Consider the following 27,965-nt stretch of genomic DNA (forward strand, 5'->3'; position numbering starts at 1 on the left):
TTTGCAGACTTATTCGATTGTTTCTTAAAAAACGAAAATGTTTGTTTGCTCCCCGTTTTTAATGTCTTTTATAGTTTTACTCCTGTTCTCAGGCTTCATATTGCAACCATCCACCATGTTTGATGTAAATAATGCAATACACCTTGGGTAAATTAATATTCGATTATTTCTTTCGGCAGTTTCCGGTGGATCACAGAAAAACACGAGATATCCTCCACCACGACTTTGAAATGCACCGAAACAAATGCGAGGTGATTATGGCGAGATATCGGAAGGCAAGATGGCAGACGACGAAAGTTACAACCTCTGATGGAAAACGAAGTTTTCAATTGCTGTTTAACCAAATGTGCTATTAGCTATTTTAACCGAAGTACATGTATGTCACATGTGGCGCGGACCATGTAGCAATATGCGCTAATCGGAATGGACTTGCGCCGGTGCTGGCACAGTGGAGTTAATCAAGTTGCGCCAGTGGCTGTCAAAACGTGTAAATGGCGCAAGGGTGCAGCCCAAATGCAGCCCTGAAAATTTTTTTAGTTTCTCTGGTTTTTATTGTGTTTGAGTTCAAATAACCACCTTGTTGGCCTCTGCGGCTTTCAGCGCCGTGTAGAACTCTGCATCGGCTTTGGCTCTCTGTCGTGCCAGGAAGGCCTCATCTAGGAAACACACCAAATGCTAGTCAGTTAAGAATATAGAACGTTGCTCGAGTTAAATTGCAGGTAAATGGCCATCGAGTTATTCCTCAGCTTGATTGACTGTTGTTCACGTGCCCCCGCATCCAAAGTGTTCTTATTTTTTGTAAATCAGGTGGGTGGTAAAACAGATCACAACTTCCAAAGAAACTAGACATTTGGCACTGCTGGGGAAAGAAGGCCGAGGCGGTGAAAGGCCCAACCTTTGTGACTCGGTGTGAACAAAACCCACGACTGTTGCAATGGTTCACCCACACATTCATTACTCTTATCACATCTGAGCCGATCCTGTGGGGACTTGCCAAATGCTATCCATTGCACAAACAAATACATGATAAAAACCTTCTAAGCGAGTCTGGAATACACACCTTCAATTTCTGAGATCTTTTTCTCAGTTTCTTTTTCCATGACCTTTTGTCCAAACTTGATCTCAGACACTTGGGCCACTTTTTCAGCCTCTGAAAGACAAAAAAACCATCACATTTCCGTCTTTTCTGCTGAATTCCGACATTTATCACATTATTTGTGCTCACTATAATCACAGACATACCAATCACAGCTTTTATCCTTTCTGTCTCTGCTTCTTTTTCCACAACCTTCTGTGTCTGCTGGGAGATCAGCAACTTTGTCTTCTCGCTCTCCCTGTGGGGAATTCCACAACCATGAATGCTGAAGGCTACACATTTCTCAAGTGCAATCGTGAATTTGTGTCTAGCGGAGCTGTCATCCACCAACACCGCACAACATGATGCATGAATATTTATGATAAATGTTGATCTTTTGCAGGTCGGTCCAAAAGATTTCCAAGTGTTTGAGCCAGAAACATTTTCAAGAATGCCAACTGCTGATAGGCGAGGCACTGTTGTCAAATTGCGAGGTTTCCATTTTTGTCTCGCAATGTGAAAATGGCCATACCCATTTTCCAATTGTACCAAAACATTGACACATCCGCTGTGCTTTTTGTTATTTACGCCTTGTTTAAAGAACAGGAATCTTTGCAAAAGTACCGTATTGTGGAATCACTGTACAAGCAGGTTCAAACATAGAGAAGGTCCAATCAAGTTCACCTGTGCATTTATGGTTTATCCAGAAATTGCCTCGAAAAGCTAAATGTCTGTAATTTTTTTTTTGCAAGTACCGTATGCCAACAACTAAACTTGACACTATTGACAGGCCTAAAAATCTTGATTGACAATCATTGTTAATGTCAACAATAGAAAACGTTTCAGAATTTAAGCAGGCCTGTAACCGCTGTCCCAATTTGAATCAGTCAGTAATAATTCCTCATTGTCGTTCTCAGGCTGTGCCTGTTATCACTCATTCCTATAAAACTAATGGAACGAGACTTATGAGGTCATACAGATACCACATCCTGGTAGCCCGAATGTCAACTTTTTGGTCTAAACCGTTCAAATGCAATAAATATTGAAATCCTGCTCCAGGACACATTTCTGGCGTTCTGTGCACTTTCTCACTGTTGCAGGTGATTCTATTAAGGGCTGTTTTACAGGTAAGATGAAAGACTCAGAGCAGACGCAGCAATGAATTTTTTTATTAGCATCAAAGGAAGCGTTGCTGGAGTTTAATTGTGTGGGTATGGTGTTTGATTAGCAAAATGTTCAACTTGGTATTCAAATAAAAGGCAACTCACGTCGACTTATACTGAGCAACATCTGAGAGCCAGACTGCAACATTTTGAATACTCTGCTGCATGCTTTGTGAACAAAGCAACTTACAATGATTCTATACCACTTTGTTCAAGTTGGTACCTTATATGGCAATCACTTACAAATAATAATACCTTCTGATGCTGTCATTGATTAAAAAGAATAGATTACTAATGCCAAACAAGCCTTTCACACCACAACCACAAATGTCTGTCTTACATCACCCCCCCCCCCCCAAACCATTTTCCAAAGACATGAGCCACATGAGTGATTGAACAAAGAAAAACGAGGGCGATGGAATGCACTTGCGGCATCCTTCTGCCGCAAAGCAATATAGTCATTGGGTTGAACAAAACAAGCCAACTCCAATGTGTGGGGGAAGAAAAAAGGTTTGCCACGCTGCAAGTTCTGACTTGTTCACTTTCCAAAGTTTTTGTCGTTTTTGCCAAACAGGTGAACATTTTCACACACACACAAAACAAATAATAATAATACAGGGCGGAACTAATTTTTGGTCAATCGAATCATATCACCGTGGGTTTAGCTGCTTTTGTCTGGTTCCCCAGCTGATGGAAATGACACACTGACGTGAGAGGAAAAATATCTGTGTTGGGAGAATGATAAAGAAACATCAACTCAAAGTTGATAATGGATAAGGAAGCAAATGAGTTAGGAGAGCCAATTCAGGATGGTGAAATTAAAAGAAATAACTAAAAAAAACAAAAATAAAGAAATCAATAGGAAAATATGGCTTTGGACGAGAATATAAATGGTTTTAAGTCACCTCACACTCTCGTTGCGTAAAGTGTATGAGTGGGCTTTGAAGTCAGGAGCTCCGCCGGTCACGCATAAAGGACGACCCAATGCAATGTCACAGTCATCATCTCATAAGTCTCCCTTTTGTTGATTATAAGGTATTGAAATATATAATCAATGGCAAGACAAGATGCCGTCTTCAATTCTTCTCAGCCTGGATGCAGAAGAGGAATTTGGTGTGGTAGACCAGCACTTCCTTAGATGTACACTTTAAAAAAAAAGAAAATTTATTAACTGATTGAGTTGCTTCACAAAGAGCCAAAAGTGCCTTTTCGGAATCCTCAGGCAGAAGCTGTAAGGCAAAATGAACCAGAAAAGATGAGGGTAGAGTCAGATCACAAAATATGACTTCAAATCTTGACTATGGCAACCAATCAAGAAAATGAAGGTTTCCCGAACCTAAAATGTTCTCATCGGCCTGCACGATTGACTGCTGAGTAGAGAAAAAGGTAAGAAATGGAGCCATCATCTGATGTATTGCTTTTTATGGAAATTAAATTGTTCGGTCGACAAAAAAACAGAATAAATGGATGCAACACACTCTTAAAGTGTGGGCGACCATAAAGAAAAGACTCAGGAGCAAAGAATCAACCTCAACATGTGTGCTGATTATAAGCAACCCAGAATTCCTCCATGTCATTGTAGAATGGCAGATTTCAAAAATGGGCAATTAGTGGGCTTACCATAATAAACCAGATATTTGAAGGCACAACTAAAACAACAATTTGGACTTGAGTTAAGTGATCTATCTATCCAGATATCTCCAAAGAAGACTATCTTATGAGTCATAGAGAGAGACCAGTTGAGATTGTCCTCTGCTGCCTACTGCCCGATGACGGCTGGAAGAGGCTGCAACACCCCGTGCGATCCGAGTGAGGAAAAAGTGGTTCACAATGAATGAATGAATGAATGAACTCCAGAGAAGTTGATAACATTGTTACTTGTCACTTTTTGGACCAAGACGTGTGAGAGTGGTCTGAACACTCACACATAGGAATTCACCAAGTTACGATGGAGCTGCCTTTCTCGGTCGAGGGTGGAGTTAAGCATTTTACAGTTGATCTGCTGGTGATTGCTCAAGTCAAAATAACATGTTCAAAGATTGACATGAACAATGTCGTTAGGTTGCCTGCGGACCATTTGGGAGCGACAATAACATTCTTTTAGGAGAGGCTCAAAAATAACAGAAATGTCAAGGGTTGAAGAAATGTTCCTCGTTCACAAAGTAAACGAAAGAAAACTTACATGAGCTCGTAGTTTCTGCGGATACTCTCTGGGATGTTGGGCTTTGTGACACGCACGGCCTATGGAGCACAAATACAGAACCAGACAAAAAGGACATGTTGGCTCATTGATCAAAATGTTGCTCAAAAATTGTTCACCCCAGGAAGTAAAGTTAGATGTCCAGGAATTCAGATGTAGGGGCTCAAGGTCCTCAATGCGACCAGATTACTGGCTTCGCAGAAAGCGCAGCAATTGTTATTTCAACCAGATCTGATTATTGAGAGAAAGCCTCAGGCCTAGAGTAATAAAACCCAAGGCAAAGTGTCACATTCAGTAATGAAATGTGTGTTTATCCATGGGGCTTTCTTTATTCAACACCCACTTCTTTCAAAAAATACTGCTGACTGATCCTGAGGGGATAGTAAAGGACTTTGCAGTGGTTGTTAAAGCCAACTTTAAATGCCTTTTGGTTTTTAAATAACAGTGACGCGACTTGCGTTGTTGTACTAAACTGACAGCAAACTTTTGAGGGGGTCAAACGATGGTCAAACATTATTTGCACCAAATATTGGGGCGTAAACTCTTCTTCTTTTCCTTTCGGCTTTTCCCTTCAAGGGGTCGCCACAGCGATTCAGTAACCTCCATCTTCAGAGGTATGATACGCATGTTTGTTTTGGCAAAGCTTTTACGTCGGATGCCCTTCCTGACACAACCCTCTGTATTTATCCGGGCTTGGGACCGGCACAAGAAGACTTATGTCCCTGCCATGCCAAAATATTCTGGACACTTTTTTTCAGTTTTTGTTAAGTTTATTTATGTATTTTTATTCTAACAAGTGTTCCAGTCCAGAGAGTAACGTCCACAGGAGCAGGGTGCATTACCTCAACAAACCTCTGGGATGAAATACAACAGATGTTGTGAACCACTGGGTTATCTTGTCATTGGTAGCCATGGACCAGACAAACGACACCTTTCCCACAGACGAAATGTTGCGCCGATGTGTGTGTGTGTGTGCGTTATTGACTATCATCTATATGCATCTATGCATCTATATTGGACAATATTTAGCAGGCTTTTTGGGTAGGTGGATGGACACAGACAATGGGGTCTTGACGAAGCTGGCTTCCACTAATGGCTCCAATCGCCGTGAAACGCTGGACGAACATGTTGCAGCAGCCCGTCGGTGAGACAGTACATCAAAATGTGTGCTTAGGCGAAAGTAATCGGTGGTGCAAAAACAGATTGGGCACTGGATCGCTGCCCTCGAGTATTGAGCTAAACTGGGTCCCAACCTTCCAGTACATGGTGGAACAATAATTTAATTGTTGAATAGGCCATGCAACTTAATTGTATTAAATATGGCTGTCTTTTTATCAAACAATAAATTACATTGTTTTAATAACATGCCATTGTGTATCCCTGGTATACAAATGTGGTGGTAATTGGGAAATCAAAATTGGACCGGGTGTGGACTGAAAAAAGCTGATACATTTTGATTAAAATGGTCTCTTCACACGTGAACAACAAAACTTGCCCCGACGTGCCATTATTCTGAAAGTTCATTCGTGAGATTGGATGGGTTGGGAAAAAATGAGCAGCAAACAACACATTCTGATGCTCAGTTGAGAACTAAACTAACATTTTCTTGTGTATAGCTAAGTTCCAAAATATTTCAATCATAATGACATGCTCTGATGGGCTTTGTGTGTTGATCAGATTGTCGTGGGACAACAAGCAATTCTGTTGAAATTAGACTATTCTTTAATGAAGTGGACAGGCAGAGTGATTGCACTTCTCAAGGCCTCTGAAGTTGCACAAACGCCAAGAGACACAATGATGCTATCAAATTGGTGTTACCTTTCAAAACAACTCGCTGCACAAGATCCCGCTTTTGTAGCATTGCACAACCTGTAATATCATGGCCTCGTTCAATCATAATAAGGGTCCTGCAAACAAAACTAATAATGGGGATTACAGCTACAATAGCCTGGAATAAACATCACTATAATTGGAACTCCCCATTCGGGTAAATTCAGCAACGGATTTTGATGTGCAGTGTAGATTGTGACAATAGAAAGACAGATAAATGACTACAAATAAAAACTATAACAGGATGTGTGTTTGGGTCATCATGCTTTTTCTGGTGACCATTTTCACTGTACCTGAATGATGAGCCCTGGCGCCATGGTTGTTAGATCTTCTTGCAATGTTATTTTCAGGTTTTCATCGATTTGGTCTGAAGAATAAATTGTAGGTGTGCAGATGAGAATATGACTTTATAAACCAGTACCACGTAAGCAGCAGCTGAAAGAATGTAGACTACCAGTATGTGGACTCTAGCGTGGAGCTTTTTTGAGATATTTGTGAGTGCTGGTGCAAATGTGGCCATTTTTAACAATAGGGGCTTTTTTTGTTGCAGTCATGCTGCTTGTTCTGACACTTTCCATTAAGTCAAAAAAAGTCAAAGTCAAAGTCAGCTTTATTGTCAAATATGCTAATATGCATGACATACAGCACAGATGAAATTATTGTCCTCTCGGACCCAGCATGCAAGGCACTTATAATTACTTAACAAACATAAACAAGGCAAGGATTGTCAAACTTATTTTTTGCCGCAGGCCACAATGTCGGTCTGGTTTCGGGGACCGTAATGAATTTGAGGAAGCCATGAGAATGTTTAATCCCCTTCACATATTACATCTAGAGCGCACAACAAATAATGAAAAACAGTTTTGAAATTTTAAGTGAAAAATAATGACTGCTATTGTGGTTTACATGGAATAATTTGAAATGTTGGTTCGAACTTTAGCAAGCATCATGGCACTTGACATGCTTGATTTGCTTTCGTGAATAAAATGATATGGTGGGCCAGATTTGGCTGCTGGGCAAAAACTTTGACCACCTGTGCATTAAAGCATGAGTTGCTATTGGAGTCTTGTTACTTTTTGCACTGTATTTCCCGGTGTATAAGGCACAACCCCTATGAATGATGTATTTTCAAACTTTTTCCTTATTTAAGGTGCACTGGACTATAAAATGAATAAAAAATGTTTTCCAAATATAATATATAAATATATATAAGTTTTCCAAAGATAGCACATCACATAAGGCGTTACAGTAGAGGCTAGGGTTACGTACGACTTCTTCGACAAGTCGAAATGGAGTCGTGGTTGCTGACAGTATTTGCGAGACCTGTTGGAGCTCAATATTACTTCACATAAAGTCCACCAGCATATAAGGTGCAGGGTCATCTTTTGAAGAAAATAAAGGCTCTTGGGTGCGCCTTATACACCAGAAAATACTTTACCTACCAAACAGGCCGATGTAGACCTCCTGCAGGGAGTGAACACTGCAGAACTGGTTGAGTTCGTGGTGAACCTTGTTGTATATTAAGGCTTTGTCGTAATCCGCAGTGAAATTCTTCACGATGTCAAACACTGTCGGGAGAAAGCAACATGACATCAAACACGTAACATTCTGACTTTCTGAGGAATCAAGTAGCTGTTTTATTGCTCACCTGCTGAGGGTACAAGGTAGTTCACAACTTCTATGCGATCAAAGTAGATCATCACCCCACCGCTAAAAGGAGTTTTTTAGGAATTATTTAGTGAAACTTTCCTGAACATGATGCCAATTCATTTTATTGACACATGTTGATAGCTTCTTGAATACATGGTGGCACGTAACACAGGTGAAACACATCAAGAGGCCACACACGACACCGTTTACTGGATAAGAAAGCCAAACCCCTACCTAGTGCCACAGGGAACATTTTTCACCTCATCTGTCTGCAACGTTGTCTACAGGACAAGAACAATGCATTATTTTGGCACACATTAATGAACTTTCATGTTGGGAACCAAGTGGTCCAGACATAAAGCTGTGGACTACAAATAACATTATGGAAGGGGGAGGAGGGGGGAAAAAAAGAATAATACTGTCCTCTGACTTGCACTCCAAATCCCCCCTTCCTTGATGGAGTCACTTGACTAAGAGCGCTAATTTTAAGTGACAATCCTGAGTCCTGAAATTCTCATAAATTCCAATTAAAAATGATGCTCTTTACCGATGACTTTGATGAAGTATCACAGCCCTAAGTGTGACATATAGTGTATGGTTATTTTGGCTTGGAATATGAGCTTTTTATTGAACGTTTGAAGTGTTGTTTTTGACTGTGGTGCAATACTGTCATGATGCCAAAAGAAATGTTAAATAATTTTGTGTTTTTTGGATTTTGAATGGGAGAAAGGTGTGCATTTCTCCCCATCCAAAACAGTAGAGTTGGGCGACCACTAATTGACCCTGAGAAGGTGATTGCAACCACCTGGCAATGGCCAATTGCCGCTTGGACCTGATTGGCCTGAAGCTCAGGTGAAGCACCTTTAAACCCAGACTGAGCCAGTCACTTCGAGGAGGAAGAATAGGGAGAAAGGACAGCCTGGAGAGCAGTGTTACCGGTGGTCTGCCGAAAACCGACATCCATTGCAACTTCAAATAAAGAAAACTCACAATACCCTTCCTGCATCTGGCTGCAACTTTTATCATCTTTCCACCTGCTTGCTGTCTCGCCACACAACAATTGGTGGCAGTGGTGGGATCATTTTGCCGTGCTTGAAGAAGGTGGGATCGTTACGCCTTGATGAAGTGGAAAAGATAAGAGGAAGCCGAGATGAAGAAGGTGTGACGAGGAAGAAGTCGTGCAGCACGGGCCAACCAAACTGGACTGAAGAGTTCTGAAGGGGATCAAGTAAACCAGGAGCATGAGTTGCCCCAAGAAGATGCCGTCCTTCTTTTCCATGAGGCGTCTGACAGTTGCCAAGCCAAGGCTGGAACTGAGCAGAGTGAGATGGAACCAGTGGTGAAGCCTAAGACTCAGACAGTGAGTACAAGCAGAGCTCAACTTGATGAGGAATTGGTGAAAGAAATAAGAAATTTCATGCAATATTCTCAACATAGAGAGGGGATGTTGATTGAACAGATCAACCAATTAAGAGATCAGATGCACCACAACAAGGAAGAATGGACATTTGATAGTTGATCGAGTCAACATTATCCTCCTCTAAACCACAGCCCCAAAACTCTGACGCTCGAACATCCAGGCCAACAAACCTTCCTCCAGCACAAGAAACTCCCATGCTGGGTTACCTAACATATGCCCAACCTCCACAGTGTCCTCATCCAAGACAAGCTGCAATTCCCATGGTTTCTGAACCCAGAATTCCAGAAAGAAATGGAAGATGCAGAACGTCAGAAGCTGGAAGAGGATCTCCAGCGAGAACAACAGCAAGAATTTATCAGGGAGAGATTGGCACCCTGGACAGAAGGTGTTAATATTGTTACCTACGGGACCAAGTAAGCTACTGGCAAAGTGGCAGGGCCCATACACTGTGACTAGCAGAATAGGACCTGTCACTTATGACATTCTCTGCCCTGACAACAAATGTCACTGCTGATTATTTGACAAGAATGTCTGAACTCTGAGGAGAGGGTGTGAATGATGTCATGATACCAAAAGAAATGTTCAATAATTTTGTGTTTTCTGGATTTTGGATGGGAGAAAGGTGCACATTTCTCCCCATCCAAAACAGTAGAGTTGGGCGACCACTAATTGCCGCTGAGAAGGTGATTGCAACCACCTGAGAATGGCCAATTGCCGCTGGGACCTGATTGGCCAGAAGCTCAGGTGAAGCACCTTTAAAACCAGACTGAGCCAGTGACTTTGAGGAGGAAGAAGAGGGAGAAAGGACAGCCTGGAGAGCAGTGTTACCTGTGGTCTGCCGAAAACTGACATCCATTGCAACTTCAAATAAAGAAAACTCACAATACCCTTCCTGCATCTGGCTGAGTGAAATTTTATCATCTTTCCACCTGCTTGCTGTCTCGCCGCACAACAATTACATCATATTTTTGAAGCACACATTTGATTTAATCACCTGTACAGGCTTGTAGGATGTGATGAATGGAAGCATAAGATGGAAACCAGGTCCACTTGTGGTGGTCAAGAGAGCTCCTCCCCTGTTTTGCAAACACATTCATTTCAGGAATCCTAGCGAGGGATTATAAAACAAACAAGTTTTTCAATTGTGATGAATCGGGACAGTGGAACCATAAAACCCTTGTGCTCTTACTTTGAAGCAAATTTACAAGGTAAAGTATGCCTCAAAAGGAAGCAATTATTTACTTCACCCCAAATAAAGTATTTTCCTATAAGTAACTCTCATTTCTCTTTCAACACCGTTAGGTCAAAGTGAGAAGAACATCAATGTCGAGGCACACCGTTATTTTGAAGTAGTTCCCAGCCGCGTGTTACAGCTTCACATACGACTTGACACATGTTCCAGACTATTGAATGGTTAATTTGCCACCAAAAACTGTTGCTATAGACATCAAGAAAAAGTCACACTGAAATCAACTTAAATTGCTCATTAAGGGCAATTTTTAAAAAATGACAATTTAGTTATTTTTATTTTACAGCTGATGTTGCCAGCCCAAAAATGGGTAAGTACAGTGATACCTCGGTTCTCGACCATAATTCGTTCCAGGACCCTGTTCGAAAAGCGATTTGTTCGAACACCAAAACCATCTCTTTGCTCCTGTCACTTGCGAGTTGACGGGGCGGTGGGGGGGGGGGGGGCTGCCTCTCCCGGCCGTTCTCCACCTGCTGTCAATTCTCTAATCACGGACACGGGGCATTTATACGGTTCGCAATCACCTCGCCAATGCCGGATGATTGACTCACCTCGCAACCGTACCTGGACTCTTCCTTCGATACGCGAGTGTATCCGGTCCAAGGTATTTTCCCTGCGTCCCGTAAATTTATGTCATCTTCCGGGATTGCGTAATTTTGCACCCTCGTGTGCCATTTGCTTTTTGGCGTAGTAAGCGGGTCGGATCACCCCCTGCCTTCTTACTCGCTGTGTTTTCTTTTATTTGTGAATAAATATCCTGCTCGGTTAGTACGTGTCTGCTTTGGGATCCCAAACATTCCACTACGTTCCGACGACTCAGCTGCCGTCACTCTCGCTCGGAACGTGACAGCTACGGATGACTCGGCTACAGGATGTTCTTTTCTCTTCAAATATCTATCCAATGACACTTGCTCTCACTGCCACAGCCACATCACTAGATTTCACAGCCTCCTTATTCGTTAATATACTGATCGTAGATTTCGCCATGCTGTATTCCCCAGCCAGATCAGACACTCGCACACCTCCTTTATATTTTGCGATTATTTCTTTCTTAAATGCAATAGTTGTACGCAGTACTTTTCTTTTGTCACTTTTAGCAGCACTTACTTTCTTTGGAGGCAGTATTCTTCGTACACCTATATTAAACACAAGAGCAAAACGCAGCACATCCGCAAGCGACAACAGTTGGTCACGGAGAGAGCGATACAAGGTATGCCGCTCAGCACCCCACCCTCGCGTACACAGTCACGCGTCGTATTGGCATTCGAACACCGATTGGTGTTCGAATCAAGAATATCTCGAATATTTTGTTCAAACTCCGATTTGTTTGAACTGTGAGGCGTTCGAGAACCGAGGTACCACTGTACTTGGTTGGTACACAAGCATTGCAAGCAATGAAAATCCACAAGTGACAGTGTCTTAATTTTCCATTGCATTATTTGAATGGTCGAGTACCGTATTTTCTGCACTATGAAGCGCACCGGATTATAAGCAGCACCTTCAATTATTGACATATTTTTAAACATTTTACGTAAATAAGGCACACCACATTATAAGGCGATACAGTCTAGGCCAGGGTTACGTTATACATACATTAGACGGCCTAATGTATGGTGCTAAAGGGAACGTCAAGAAAACAGTCACATGCAGAATAAACACACGTGAAACGTGTACAAAAACAAGCATAAGACATCTCCATTTCTAATCATTGCGCCATAAACGGAAAATTATGCCGAAATAGAGAAAAAAATTCCATCTGGCCAAGTAATTTTAAGAGATTACTGAAATGTAACACCGTATATATCGTAGCATGCGCCGCACACTACTTCTACAGGGGGGGAAATGGAATCGGCGGCTGTTGACAGTGGTTCGAGAGCTGTCGCAATTCAATATTACTTCATGTACAGTACAGTATAAGGACTGGATTATAAAGCACAGGGTGATCTTGAAGGGTCATCTGAAGAAAAAGAAGGCTTTCGGGCATGCCTTATACACCGGAAAATATGGTACAGTGGGACCTCGGTTTATGAACACCTTGCCTTACGAACTTATCGGTTTACGAACATTAAATTTATGAAAATTAAAACTTGGCATACACACGACTTTTCGGGATACACACAGAGATCCGCCCCACCACGGCTGACGGAGTAATTTCCGGCGGAAGAACACCAAACCACACGACCGAACAGCGTCATAGCCAGCCTACCTTTCCACACCCCCTTTCTCTGAGTGCACACGTCGTTCGTCTTCAAGGATTTATCCCGGATATTTTTGCTGTTATGGGACCGAAAAAGACCCCACCATAGGCTTATGTTGAGCCGAAGAAGACACAAAACAAAATTACAGTCGAGGAGAAGAAGGAGATCATTGAAAAACACGAACAAGGTGTGCGTTTGTCTGACTTCACGGCCAAGTAGCAATATGCTAAATCCACCATTGCTACCATCCTTCGCAACAAAGAAGCTATTAAAGGTGCGTGTGTGCTAAAGGTGTTTCCGTGCTGTCAAAGCAACGGTCTCGGGCAATAGAAGAGGTTGAAAAACTTCTGTTAATTTGGATTAACGAAAACAAGCTAGCCGGCGACAGCGTGAATACAGAAATTATATTCGAGCAAGCACAACAAATTCACTCTGATATCGTCATGCGGCAACCTGGAAGTTTGCCGTTTATTGATGATTTTAAAGCTAGCAACGGATGGTTCGAGAACTTTAAGGGATTCTTTACTTGTAATGGTGAGACAGCCAGTTATGACAGTAAAGCTGCCGAAGCCTACGAGGGTTCATTCGTCGAAAGGGGGAAAGAAGAAGGCGACGTTCCTCAGCAAGTATTTAATGCAAATGAGACCGGCCTTTTTTGGAAAAAAGATGCCTAACCGGACTTTCATAACACAGGAAGAGAAGTCTGAACCCCATTCCATCAAGCCATTAACAACCATCACAAAGGTAAATAAAACGACTATTATACAGTACAGTTTATTTCTTTAATTAAAGTCCTTATTGAATGTGACTCCTTCCTAACAGCAATTTCCTCCGACCTGCCACCCCGTTCCATCAAGCCATCAACGACCATCACAAAGGTAAATAAAACAATTGTATTATACAGTGCAGTGTATTTCTTTCATTACAATAGAATAGCACATTTATTATACATAGAATAAGGTATATTGTTTGTAATTTTAAAGCTTATTTATTTGAAAATTAAATTTTATGCAGACCTGAGAACGGATTATTCTCATTTTAATGGTTTCCTATGGGAAATCGATGAGAAGGTTTCTTCAGCCGTCATCTGTACAAATTTAAAAAAAATCCTATGGGAAATTAATTTTTAGGATACACTTTTTGCCTTACTCACTCTGGGTGCGTAAGACAGGGGTCACCAAACTACAGCCTGCGCGCCGTATCCGGCCCGTCAGCACATTTGGCCCGGCCCCCTGAACAATACCAGAGATACTATCAGATTTTTTTCCTATTTGGCCTCCAGAAAAATAAAAAAATCATTTTACAAGTCAAAGGTCGGTTTTCGATCATTATCTGTTCCTATTTTAATTAATGTAATCAATGTATGTTGTTTATAATCGTGATTGAACAATACTAACACGATAGAACGCTAAAGGAGTCGGTCACAATGCGACGTGACACAAGAAAGTGACGTATGAGGAAGTGGAGGGGAGTCCGATGGTACATTGAGGTGCGCTCAGTTTGGCCCTCTATTTGGTCCCAGACCCGTTTTCTATTGTAAACCTTCCTGTCAAAGACAGAACGGAATAATGGCGAAAAGGTTAGGTAAGAGAAACATTGATTCAGAATGCAGGGTATTTAACCTGCAGTGGACAAACGATTATTTTTATGTTCAATGCAAAGAAAAGGCTGTTTGTCTCATCTGTCAAGAGGTGGTGGCGGTATTCAAAGAAGACAATCTTCGCCGACACTTTGAATCCCGTCACAAAGACAAGTACGATAGCTTGCAAGGCCAAATACGAGCAGACAAACTCTCAAAGCTATCTCAGCAGAATACATTTGTACGCCAAGCTCAGCTGAAGAAGGCATCCGTTCGGGCCAGCTTTCGGGTTGCTAAGCTGATAGCAAGCAGCGGTAAGCCTTTCACGGACAGAGAGTTTTTCAAGAAATGTATGGATGCTGTCGCGGAGGAGTTGTGTCCCGAGAAGAAAGATGCATATAATGCCGTAGAACTGTCGGCGAGTACAATCACCAGACGCGGTGAAGAAATTGGGATTCATATATATGCCCTGCTGCAGCAGAAGACGAAAGAATTGCACTTTTTTTTATTAGCACTGGATGAGAGCATGGACGTGCAAGACACAGCGCAACTGCTCATTTTTATTCGTGCAGTTAGCGCAAACTTTGAGATAGGCGAGGAGCTGGCAGCTCTCCAAAGTCTCAAAGGGACTACAACAGGAGAGGATATTTTTGACCAAGTGTACCAAACCACGGAGAAGTTGGACCTGAGTTACAGAAATCTGATGGTGTGAAAGATGCGTTCAAGCCCAACAGTCTCATTGACTTCTATGCCGCCCTCCCAAACAACACATATCCAAACATCAAAAAACACGCAGTGAAAATGTCAGCAGTTTTTGGCAGCACGTATATCTGCGAGAAAAGCTTTTCTCGCATGAAACTGCTGAAATCTCCGATGAGATCAAGATTGACAGAAGAACATTTGCATCAGTGTTTTTTTTTTTTTTTTTTTTTTTCCAAGACGGCGGCGCGTGCACACGCAGCGGCTCCTCTCTCTCCCGGCAAATTGTTTTTGTCGTGTTTGTCTTACTCGTGTAAATGTCCGTCTCCGTTGGCCTCGCTACACCCGAGGCGTACCTACTCCCGTGAGGTTCTGCTCGACATCGGCAGTTCATTTTTAAAACCAAAACCAGCTGAAGCAGAAGTGCTACGCAAGCATGGATTGCTCAGGGAGTCGGCTCGTCCATTGAGCCCCACTCTTCCACCGACCCCCACTCCTGCACCCAACCCAGAGTGGAGGCGCCACAAGCGCTGTATGAGGAAACAAAAGAGGGGAAAGCGTGGAGGTATTCGCATTAGGCTTGCGGCTAGCCGCCACCGGCCTTGCTTTCCTACCATCACGCTGGCTAACGTGCGCTCGCTGGACAATAAAATGGACTACATCAGACTTCTCCGCTCAACTTCCAAGACCGTGGGTGAGTGTTGTGCCTTTGTGTTTGTGGAAACATGGCTGACCGACAGCATACCGGACAGTGCCATCCAGCTAGCCCAGCTAACTAGCTTCCGGGCAGACAGAGCGCTCGTCGAGGGGGGGAAGACTCGCGGCGGGGGACTCTGACATCAGTGATGCCTGGTGCCGCAACGCTGTTGTGGTATGCAAACACTGTTCGCCACTGATGGAACTTATGGTCATAAAATGTCGGCCATTCTACCTGCCGAGGGAATTTAGTGCCATACTGCTGGTAGCAGTTTACATCCCCCCGAGCTCAATTAACAACAGGAGCGCGGCATTGAATGAACTCTACCAGCACATCAGCGAGCAACAGACAGCCCACCCAGATGCTTTCCTTATCCTGGCTGGCGATTTCAACCATGCCAACCCGAAAAGTGTTTTTCCAGATCTCCATGGACACATTAACTTTCCGACGAGAGGTAACAACATTCTGGACAAATGTTTTCACCACAAAGGAGCCTACAAAGCCTACCCCCTCCCCCACCTAGGAGCTTCGGACCACTCCACTATCATGTTAATGCCCGCATTCAGGCCACTTGTCAAAGTCGTCAAACCAGTCAAGAAGCAGATAAGGGTGTGGCCTGATGGGTCGTCAGAGGCACTCAAAGACTGCTTCTCCAACACTGACTGGAACATGTTCAGACAAGCGGCCACCTACAACAACAACACCGACCTCCAAGAGTACACAGACTCTGTTACCTCCTACATGAGGAAGTGCATGGATGACGTGACTGTCACCAGATCTGTCACCATCCTGGCCAACCAGAAGCCATGGCTGACGGGTGAAGTCCACAGGCTCCTCAGGGCTCGGAACGCTGCCTACAAAGCTGGCGATGAGCTGGGCCTGAGGACAGACAGGGCCAACCCGTCACGTGGCATCAGGATGGCCAAGAGACAGCACTCCAGGAGGATCGCCAACCACTTCAAAGACAGCAGAGACACCAGGAACCTGTGGCGTGGGATACAGACCATCACAGACTACAAGCCCACTCCACAGACCTGCGAGAACTCCACCACTCTGCTGAACCAGCTGAACGACTTCTTCGCCCACTTCGAGGCAGACAACAGCACTCCAGCACAGAAGACCCCACCACCTCCCGGCGAACAGGTGCTGACACTGTCCCAGGACAGCGTGAGGCGATCCCTCAGAGGGACCAACGCACGAAAAGCCCCGGGTCCCGACGGCATTCCTGGCCATGTTCTGAGAGACTGCGCTGTGGAGCTCACAGATGTCTTCACGGACATCTTCAACACCTCTCTGAGCCAGACTGTTGTGCCCACGTGCCTCAAAGCCACCACCATTATCCCGGTCCCGAAGAAGTCGTCCCCCACCTGCCACAATGACTACCGCCCGGTCGCACTCACTCCATTCCTCATGAAGTGCTTCGAGCGGCTAGTTATGAACCACATCAAGGCTGCCCTCCCCCCCAACCATGACCCCTTCCAATTTGCATATCGGCCCAACCGCTCGACCGATGATGCCATCTCCACTGCTCTCCACACAGCGCTCACCCACCTGGAGACCAGAGACTTCTACGTCAGAATGCTGTTCATCGACTTCAGCTCAGCATTCAACACAATCATCCCCCAACAACTCACCGATAAACTGAGCAAACTGAGGATCAGCACCTCCCTGTGCAACTGGCTGCTGGACTTCCTGACGGGGAGACCACAGGCAGTCAGAGTTGGCGACAACACTTCCAGCACCATCACGCTGAACACAGGGGCCCCCCCAGGGGTGTGTGCTGAGCCCCCTCCTCTTCACTCTGCTCACGCACGACTGCTCACCATCATCACCCAGCTCCAACCTCTTCATAAAGTTTGCGGATGACACAACTGTGGTGGGCCTCATCAACAACGACGAGGAAACAGCCTACAGGGACGAGGTCAGCCGCCTGGCCACGTGGTGCAAGGACAACAATCTTCGTCTGAATGTGGAGAAGACGAAGGAGATTGTTGTGGACTTCAGGAGAGTGCGCCCCCAGCATGCTCCACTAACCATCGACGGTGCTGCAGTGGAGAGAGTGAGCAGCACCAAGTTCCTGGGAGTGCACATATCCGAAGACCTGTCCTGGAGCCACAACACGGCATCAATGGCCAAGAGTTCCCACCAGCGCCTGTACTTCCTCCGCAAGCTCAAAAGAGTTGGAGCCCCGACCCCCATCACGACCTCCTTCTACCGCGGTACCATAGGGAGCATCCTGACCAGCAGTATCACCGTGTGGTACGGCGCCTGCACCGTGTCCTGCCGTAAGACTCTGCAGCGCATCGTGAGGACAGCTGAGAAGATCATCGGTGTCTCTCCCCCCCCCCCCTTCAGGACATCTACAACACCCGCCTCACCCGCAGAGCCATCCGGATCGCTGGCGATCCCACCCACCCCTCCCACAGCCTCTTCAGCCTGCTGCCATCGGGTCGGAGACTGCGGAGTCTCCGAGCCAAGACCAGCAGGCTCAAGGACAGTTTCTGCCACCAGGCAGTCCGGAGACTCAACTCCCTCCCAGCCCTGCCCAGCCTGCCCCTTCCCACTGCCACACTCACCGAACTCGGAGTACATGCTACATGCTGTACGATCACCCTGAACTCTATTTTTTCTTCTTTCTCATTTTTTTCTGCAAGACCTCACTTCAACCCTTTCTTGTTGTTCGTTTTTGCATTACTACATTACGTCACTTTATATACGTCACTTCCTCACTTTACATATGTCACTACCTCACTTTACATACGTCACTGCCTCACTTTCCATACGACACTACCTCACTTTACATACAGAAATTACATGTATTGTCTGTTGTCAATTGTATGTCTTTTTTAGCCACGTTATAAGTGCCTTGCATGTCTTGCACACTGGGTCCGAGAGGACATTAATTTCATCTGTGCTGTATGTCATGCATATTAGCATATTTGACAATAAAGCTGACTTTGACTTTGACTTTTGACTGACTTGACTTCAGACTGGCTGTAAATAGAATGGAACCTATTATTCAACTTCTCACCAGCCAGATGCAGACCCACAGTTCACACTGATGAACATACAGAGGTAAGCTCAGTTGTCTGGCTTGAATGAGTCATTCTGAGCATAAACAAATACAGTAAAGTCTCGTTATATCGATATCGGTTATATCGATAGTACTGCTTATTACGATACTATTTCTATGAACGCAAGGAGAAAAATTTACATGCCGCAGGATCGGATATATCGATAGTCCGGTTATATCGATATTTTTTCGGATTCCCGAGAATATCGATGTAACGAGACTTTACTGTATAATCATAATAAAATCCACTGGAATAAAATCCATCTTTACAGCCATACTGGTATTGAAATGTATTGTGCTGTGTAGGTGCTGTATCACTTAGTTCACTTTCTCAACCTGCTTCCTTTGTGGTTTTCACAGGGAAGTTGATGAGAGAGCTGCAACAGCGGTGTCCACAAGCCTACTGGAACCTACAAAATGATTATAAGGAAGGAACACAAGAACTTTAAGAGACTGCTCATGTGTCAGAGAGATTCTGCTCTGACAACTGAGTTGAACTTGTATCTGTTAAGATTGTGCATGGCACAACAGAAAGTTAATGTTCCATGGCTTTTTTTCTATGAAGAACACAGAGAGAGTTATTTGGTTATTATTTATTTCATAAATTGTGTTATTTATTTCCTGTTTTTCTATGAAGAACCCAGAGAGTTATTTAGTTATTATTTATTTCATAAATAGTGTTATTTCCTGATTTTTTTTTCTGTGAAGAACTCAGAGAGGGTTATTTAGTTATTATTTATTTCATTAATAGTGTTATTTGTTTCCTGACTTTTTTCTGTAAAGAACCTGGAAAGGGTTATTTGGTTATGTGTGACTTTCTGGAAAACAATTTTTTTAAGCTCCCCTACGATCGTCACACTTTTTCTGTTACAAACTGACACCGGCACCCCCATCACAGAAGGGAAAAGTTATGTGGCCCTCACAGGAAAAGGTTTGGGGACCCCTGGCGTCAGCCAAGGTCCCACTGTATTTAGAGTGCATGCATGGGTTTTCTAAGTGCACTCTGGTTTCCTCCCACACACCAAAACCATGCATGGCAGATGAATGAATCAGTAATTAAATTGTCCTTCGGTGTGAATGTGAGCGCGAGTGTGTAGCTGGCAACCGGTTCAGGGTATGCTGCCCGAAGACAATTGGGACAGCAACCCCGCAACCGTAATGAGGATAAAGCAGATAAGAAAATGGATAGATGGATATTGGGATGTTCATCGCTCAACCGGCATTAACATTCCGTCACGCAGCTCGTTTTTTTCGCTGCCTCTCCTCTTCCCCTTCCCTCCTCATTAGGAGGAGCATCAAAGCTTTCCATTGTGTCAGTGATAAATACAAATTGGAAAATTGCAAGTGGGACCTAGACACTTGCTTTGAAAATGTTTTTTGTTTGGTCGCGTAGCAACCAGCACCATGTATAACATATACTGTTGGAGGGCTGCAGCTATTAGGTGTATGGTTATAAGCATTCCATACTGAAATTTATAGGAAAATACAATAATCAAACATTCCGATAAAAAAAAATACAAATTAGAAAAACAGGGGTATTCCCAGTGTCTGAAACTCATGACAAAAAATTACCGGACACCAGGGCAGACAACTCTGAAAAGTTGCCTGCCCGGGCATAAAGTTGCCTGCCCCATTTTCCACAACTTGAAACACAGGAAGACGACTAATCGCAAAATTAAAAAAAACATTGTTGCAAAGTATTCTTCTTTTCCTTTCGGCTTTTCCCCTCAGGGGAATCAATGTCCTCCATCTATCCCGGTTTTGTGCATCCTCTTCCCTCACACAAGCTACCTTCATGTCCTCTTTGACCACATCCATAAACCTCCTCTTCGGTCTTCCTCTCGGTCTCCTGCCTGGCAGTTCAAGGCTCAGCATCCTTTTCCCTGATATAGTCGCTCTCTCTCCTCAGGACATGTCCAAACCATCTCAGTCTGGCCTCTCTGACTTCCTCTCCAACGCCTCTAATATGAGTTGTCCCTCTGATGTACTCATTCCTGATCCTATCCAACCTGGTCACCCCCAAAGAAAACCTCAACATCTTCAGCTCTGCTACCTCCAGCTCTGCTTCCTGTCTTTTCTTCAGTGGCACTGTCTCCAGTCCAAACATCATGGCTGGTCTGACCACTGTTTTATACACTTTTCCTTTCATCCGAGCTGAAACCCTTCTATCGCACATCACACCTGACATTTTTCTCCAGCCGCTCCAGCCTGCCTGAACACGCTTCTTCACCTCTTTTCCACACTCTCCATTGCTCTGGACAATTGACCCCAAGTACTTAAAATCCTCCACCTTCTTTATCTCTTCTCCCTGTAGCATCACTCTTGCACTTGGATCCCTCTCATTCACACACATATATTCCGTCTTGCTGCGACTGATCTTCATTCCTCTCCTTTCCAAGGCATATCTCCACATCTCTAGTTTCTCCGCCACCTGTTCCCTGTTCTCGCTACAGATCACAATGTCATCTGCAAACATCATGGTCCAAGGAGATTCTTGTCTAACATCGTCTGTCAGCCTGTCCATCACCATAGCAAACAAGAAGGGGCTGACCCCTGGTGGAGTCCCACCTCCACCTTGAATTCCTCAGTCATATGTGGTGGCATCAGCCATCCACTATGGCATTGTCTGCTGGTCAGGCAGCATCACCACCCGGGACAGAAAAAGACTGGAGCGCTTTGTCAAGCGGGCCAGTTCTGTCGTGGGCTGCTCGCTGGACTCTCTTGAGGAGGTGGGCAACAGACGGACGCTAGCTAAACTAAAAGCTATGACGGACAGCCCCTCCCACCCCCTCCTGCCCATCCTGACAGCTCTGGGTAGCTCCTTTAGCCAGAGACTATTACACCCGCGCTGCAAGAAGGAGAGGTACCGCCGCTCGTTCCTACCGACTGCTGTCAGGCTTCACAATTCCCAATGATCACATGTGAAAAAAAAAAAAAAAAAAAAAAAAAAAAAACTGGACACTTGTAAATATGGGTTGTTGCAATATATCTAAATGCATCTCTTGATTCTGCACTATGTACAGTCTTGTTTATAGAACGGTTTTTGCACATCTACATTTGCACAGTATACAGTTGACATTTTTATTTTGTTATGCTTAGAATATCTTGTTTTCTATCCTTTCACTCCCACCCCAACCCCATCCCTCTTCAATTGCTGCTGTGGACTGCAAATTTCCCCATTGCGGGACGAATAAAGGTATTCTGATTCTGATTCTGATTCTGATATCCTCTTTCACAGTCCTAACCTCTTTGTCTGTATACACTCCTGCACCTCCCCATTCCACCACCAAGTCTCCTTATCTACCTTTCTTCCACTTGATACACCAAGTACTTTCCGACCTGTGTCTCTGATTATGTTTGCTGTAGTTTGCCAGTCATCTGGAAGGACCTCTTGCCCACCCAGTGCTTGTCTTACCTCCTTCCTAAATGTCATGCAACACTCTTCCTTTTTCAACTTCCACCATTTTGTCCTCTCTTCAGCCTTTGGTTTCTTCATCTTCCTCACTGCCAGCGTCATCCTACACACCACCAACCTATGCTGTCTGGCTACACTCTCACCAACCACTACTTTGCAGTCACTGATTTCCTTTAGATGGCGCCGTTGACACAAAATGTAGTCTACCTGTGTACTTCTACCTCCACTCTTATAGGTCACCCTATGTTCCTGTCTCTTCTGAAAGAAAGTATTCACAATAGCCATTTCCATTCTCTTAGCAAAGTCAACCACCATCTGTCCTTCAGCGTTCCTCATCTGGAGTCCAAACCTGCCCATCACCTCCTCATCATCTTTGTTTCCTGCGCCAACATGTCCATTGAAGTCTCCACCAATTACAACCCTCTAACTTCTCTGGATGTTCTGTATGACTTCATCAAAGTCCAACCAAAATTTCTCCTTCTCCACCAGCTCACATCCTACTTGTGGGGCATACCCACAAACAACATTGAACATCACGCCTTCAATTTATTGTTGCAAAGTATTAAGTCAAAGTCAAAATAAAAGTCAGCTTTATTGTCAAATATGCTAATATGCATGACATACAGCACAGATGAAATTACTGTCCTCTCGGACCCAGCATGCAAGGCACTTATAATTACTTTAACAAACATAAACATGAAAACGCCAATTTGCCGGGAGAGGGGAGCCGCTGCGTGTTCACGCGCCGCCATCTTGGGAAAAAAACAATTTGAAAAAAATAACAAATATGACAACACAAAGACACAGAGTCATTCATTCTTCAGGACTTGCTGTACCCTCTTTGTGATGACATGAAGCAGTTCTAGTTGAAAGAGGAGAGATCAAAGCATCCATGTCAGCAGTGGATCAGGGACGTCATGGTGGAATTTGTACGTCTACTACAAGCTAAATGTTGAAAGCAAACACGAAGCTGTAGCATCCATTGACGAAAAGACATTGTCTCACATCTCCTGTCCCACATAAATCCGCTTCAATTCCAAGCCGCAACAGCTCCACATACGCATTGGCGCTCTGCGCTGACGCTGCCTTCTTCTTATCGCGGGCTCCTCAAGCCATGCATCCATCCAACCGCAGAATGTCCAAAAGCACTGATCTTTCCACTGAACAAAGCGGGGATGTGAAGATGCTGCCCATTACAGGCGCAAAAAAAGCACAATGGCCCCAGAGCTGTCCAGCGATGGTAGTCAAATGGCTCCGACATTCCTCCCATTCAAAAACAGTACTGGCATATTCATGCTGCCAAAAGGCGCAACCGCTCAGCACAGTCTCCTCCTTGATGATTGTCGTGGCCAAAAATGCTGAAAAACAATCTGTATCCGTTCCACGTGACGCACAACAACATAAAGTGACAAAAGAAAACACAATAACAAGACAAAAACAACAAAAAAAGCAAGGCTCGTGAGAGCACTTGCTGATGGCTGCCGACTCAGGCGCCATTAAGGATTGATAATCAGAATATATATAACACGACAACACTTTAAAATTACGCAAGTACCTACCAAAAATGCTCCTTTGCTTAATTTATCGTAAATATCCCTTGCTGATGATTTTTCTCCAGTTGTCGTTGTCCATACAATGTTCGGCATGTTGCACAATGCAATGTTTGCGTTGCGTCGTCTGCTACAAGCCAGGTGAACTCCTCTTTCCACGATGCGTTTAATGTATGTTTACGTTTTGTAGCGTCTTAAATTTTGTTAGGTTCTTTTGAATCTTTCTTATAGGGCCAAGACGCTCGGGAAAGTCCGGAAGCACAAAGTTATTCGATGCAGGCTTCTGATTGACTCCCGAGTATGTGTGGCGGGTGTCACAGCGGTGACTGTCTTGAGCTCCACGTTGCTGTCTTAATAATTCCAGACGCGTGGATGTGCATTTTTATTTATTTTATTGCTGCAACAGTATGGCAGAAGGGATAGGTGAAGTCGCATGGGTTTCGTCTTGTGAATAACATACGACTTCCCCAAGAAGCTCCCCATATGCAAAACATTGTACATAACAAATCAAAATGAACAACATGTGATCGTATAGTGGTTATGTCCAGAATAGGGAAATAAACACAAGTTCAGTGTTATTTACATGATGTCCCTGAACGCATCACATGGCGGCAACAGCAAACTGCCGACATGCCAATAACACTCACGGCCAAATGAAAAACGACACAAGAAACGAAATACGTACAATGAAAACGAAAATGAAACAATCATTACTTGCAACACAGGATGGCAGAAGGGATAGGGTGTGGCTTTCGTCTAGTCAGTGAATAACTGCGCAACCAAAAAGCACTATGAAGCACAACTGCTTGAAAGTTCCACTCTACAAAACTTGAATTAAATGATATAAAAAGTAATCTGCACTCGAAAGGAATCGGGGAACTAATTGCATACACTACACAGTACAAAAGGGAAAACAAAAAAAGATATTGTCATGAAAATGTGAGTTAATCCAAACCATCTGAGAAATGCGACTCACCATACGACTTCCCCAAGTAGCTCTAGTCTGAATTGAGCTACGGGCGCCGTTGCGTCACTTCAGTCAGAATTTAATCATTTTAGTGCACGACTCCGTTACATATGCAAATTGCCAAACGAACCAAAATTCCGAAATTTCCAAACCGACCGAAGATTTCAAAATCAGAATAAAGCAAACGTTTGACTTGAAATAAAATATTTGGTTTTTTGTTTGTTCTCTTTTTCTTGAAAGTTGTAGGGCACCCGGGCGGAGACGTTCTGTAAATTATACGCCCGACGTAAAAGTTGCACGCCCCGGGAAAAGTATTTATGTATTTATTTATTTATTTATTTGGAGGAGTGGTTCAACAATATTGTATGTTGTTGTTGAACTTGGTAGCAAATGTTTGTGATGACACAAAGCCAAAACAATGTTTGGATTAAGTCCAAGCTTTCCTAGGCACTGGCATCCATCTTATTTGGTAATGTAAGGTTTACTTTAAAGTTGGCCTTTTTACTGGGTTAGTGTGGTGTTATTGTCATCCAATTGATGTTGTGGTTGCCATGAATTCCTATTGGCAATGTACACGTAAATGAATGGGCAGAAAAAGTGCCTAGAGTATTTTGCGAGGTACCCGAAGGATTTGAGGATTTGTTTCCAACTTAGTACGGAGTATCGTAGTACCCTGAATTTGGTGGCAGAAGAACTGTGTGAAGTGCATGCTGAAGCAAAACTGTCAAAGCCATATCACAGTTGAGTATTTACGGCACTTGTAACATGACTTTCCAAAGCCTGTCTTTGGTAAACAGATTTGAAGCAGGTGGCTGTTTTATAGATAAGCAGGTTAACTGCTTTGCAGACAACAGCTAAAAGCCCTGCATACTCACCTATAGTACACTCCGGTGTGACCTTCATCGATCTTGTGCAAAGAAGCCAAAAGTGCTGCTCCAGTAAGAGCCACAACAATTGAGAATATGGCACCAAACTGTGCCATCCTGGAAAACAAAATAGACAAACAGCATGTAAGAATGAATTACTAGTTCAAATGTCATGTTCAAAATAAATTGACAACATAATCAGCAATAACCTGCAATCACTCAGCAACACAGGAGGCAACTAACAGCTGCACCTACACTGGCACCATGGTGACTGTGATTCCGCACTCGGCCAAGGCTAATCCTGCCATTATCCGGGACTCAATAACCTGGTCAATCTCAAAGAGGATTGAGCCTCAACTGTGAAAACCCCGAAAGATAAAATACATTTAAAAACATACTCCAGAATTCTGGGGAAATGACTCTGACGATGCGAGTGATGAATTCCGTGGTAATGGTACATGTTTGTTTAACTCTCTCTGTTGATAATTGGTCATATTAGTCAGTGTTTTTAAAAGGAGCAAATTGAAATTTCCGACAGTGTTTGACCAAAACATCAAAGTATTACGTGGCAAATACAACGCCCAACAGCTGGATTTAGTGGTTACACATGACCACAGAACTATGCACATAGAAGACCATTGAAGATAAGATGAACCCGCATCACACAAAGTTTTAGCTCGCAGCGTTCTGCCAAAGTGATTTCAACGTGTTCGGGCAGGAAAATGACAGGGTCCACATGGGTGATCAAACATACAACTAAAAATCTCGAAACAATTGATTGGTTTCGTCTATCCAAGCTACAGCAAGAGTTGCGTTCAGTTAAACTTGATTTACTCAATGCGCGGATAACGTTATTTAACTAGATGTTGAGCACAACATTGCAAACTGAGAGTTATCTTGGAGTTACAGCCTTATATCAACATTAGATCAGAATTGTAGGCGACTGATCATTGGGCTTTACTAGCGCTCCAAGTAGCAAAACAACTCCACACGTTCTCTTTAAAATGAGTTGACTGGTCGCAGTTATCATTGTGTTACGCACCTTTCGATGAAGTTCTTACCTTCTATTTGACCCAATTCGATGCTAAACACTAGAGGAGCTCACAAACACCTGCTAACATCTTCTTCGTATAATCCAACCGTACTTTTGTCAACGCTAGCGGCCTCTAGTGGAACAAAGCAAAACATTTACAAATTACGTACATGACTATACAGTATACAGTATAGTAATGCACTGTATTTCTGTTTGTGATGAAATTTAGGGAAAGAGATGCCCATTTCATGGTAATATCAGTGCATTGTCATCAAATTGTGAGTATAGTTTTGCTTTATTTGAATGCTGCGTTGCCGATGACCATTTTGTGCTTGGGAGCCATTTAGTGAGCATCTTCATCTTCATTAAGTTCATAGAGTTGCTTGTTCTTTAGTCATAAAAGGACACAAGCCATGGTCTTATTGTGCCGGCCCAAAGCCCAGATAAATACAGAGGGTTATGTCAGCAAGGGCCTCCGACGTAAAAGCTTGGCCAAAACAAACTTGCGAATCAAACTTCTGAAGATGGAGGACGCTGATTCGCTGTGGCGACCCCTGAAGGGAAAACCCGAAAGAAAAAGAAGATAAATTCACATACATCCATTGATATCTACAGTACCTGTACATACATTCACAGTGTGCATATATAAAAACGACTTTTTACTTTTAAGATGTTGCATGTTAGGATGTTGACTGAAATGGCTGCACTAAATGGGTAATCTAAATACGCCACAATAACATTTGTATAATTTGTGTAAATGCGGTTGTGTGATATTATTGATATTCATTTGTTCAAGGGCTATATAAATCAATACAGTATGTATAATAAGGCATCGAAGTGGATGAAACAGTGAAATGTTTCCATTGATAACGACTGCAGCCTTTTTGGTGAAATGATCAGAAAAAAAACAACAATAACGTAGTCATAGTCATGACACAATTATACCATCCTAACTGTAGTATTACTCTATTCCCGTATAGCCGAAGTTATCAAAACCTCACAGGTTTACCGTTTAACATACGGAGTAAATGCCATACTCGATACGAACAGCAGATGGTGACAAAGGCCAGATAATATTGTGTAATGGGTCTCGGACAAAGGAGTCCCACGTTTGACGAATTTACTGTATTGTTCTTTACCCAGCTGATGTATTAGTTATTTTTTTCACTTAAATGGTGAGTGCTGTAACACGCGAATCAAATAAGCAACCGTGGGAAAGTTTTGGTTTACAGAAAAGAAAGGGTGTTTTTGCCTTGTTTCTATGTAAAAAGGATCGGCAGTACATTTGCACCTAAAAGCTA

The 27,965-nt window shown here is 43.4% G+C and overlaps 1 protein-coding gene across 3 annotated transcripts in view; it reads right to left on the bottom strand.

Moving 5' to 3' along the window:
• LOC148899542 (erlin-2-like) overlaps nucleotides 1-26,788 on the bottom strand; it is a 32,043-nt gene extending 5,255 nt beyond the window's left edge. The window contains exons 1-12 of one of the 3 annotated variants that reach the window (XM_088994868.1): nucleotides 26,693-26,770; nucleotides 25,841-25,988; nucleotides 25,641-25,748; nucleotides 10,333-10,414; nucleotides 8,153-8,199; nucleotides 7,917-7,978; nucleotides 7,711-7,836; nucleotides 6,562-6,635; nucleotides 4,421-4,479; nucleotides 1,243-1,334; nucleotides 1,061-1,150; nucleotides 577-656 (exon numbers count right to left, since the gene is read on the bottom strand). In XM_088994868.1, the coding sequence (XP_088850994.1) occupies nucleotides 577-656; nucleotides 1,061-1,150; nucleotides 1,243-1,334; nucleotides 4,421-4,479; nucleotides 6,562-6,635; nucleotides 7,711-7,836; nucleotides 7,917-7,978; nucleotides 8,153-8,199; nucleotides 10,333-10,414; nucleotides 25,641-25,747 (819 nt within the window). In that variant the 5' untranslated portion in view covers nucleotide 25,748; nucleotides 25,841-25,988; nucleotides 26,693-26,770. Of the gene's footprint in view, nucleotides 1-576; nucleotides 657-1,060; nucleotides 1,151-1,242; nucleotides 1,335-4,420; nucleotides 4,480-6,561; nucleotides 6,636-7,710; nucleotides 7,837-7,916; nucleotides 7,979-8,152; nucleotides 8,200-10,332; nucleotides 10,446-25,640; nucleotides 25,749-25,840; nucleotides 25,989-26,692 lie in introns of all 3 variants that reach the window. The other 2 variants (XM_088994870.1, XM_088994867.1) reach the window with 2 other exon arrangements.
• Between the last annotated feature and the right edge of the window lie 1,177 nt (nucleotides 26,789-27,965).

The sequence above is a fragment of the Hippocampus bargibanti genome, linkage group LG04, assembly GCF_051943395.1.
Source record: "Hippocampus bargibanti isolate YZ-2025 linkage group LG04, ASM5194339v1, whole genome shotgun sequence".
NCBI lineage: Eukaryota > Metazoa > Chordata > Actinopteri > Syngnathiformes > Syngnathidae > Hippocampus > Hippocampus bargibanti.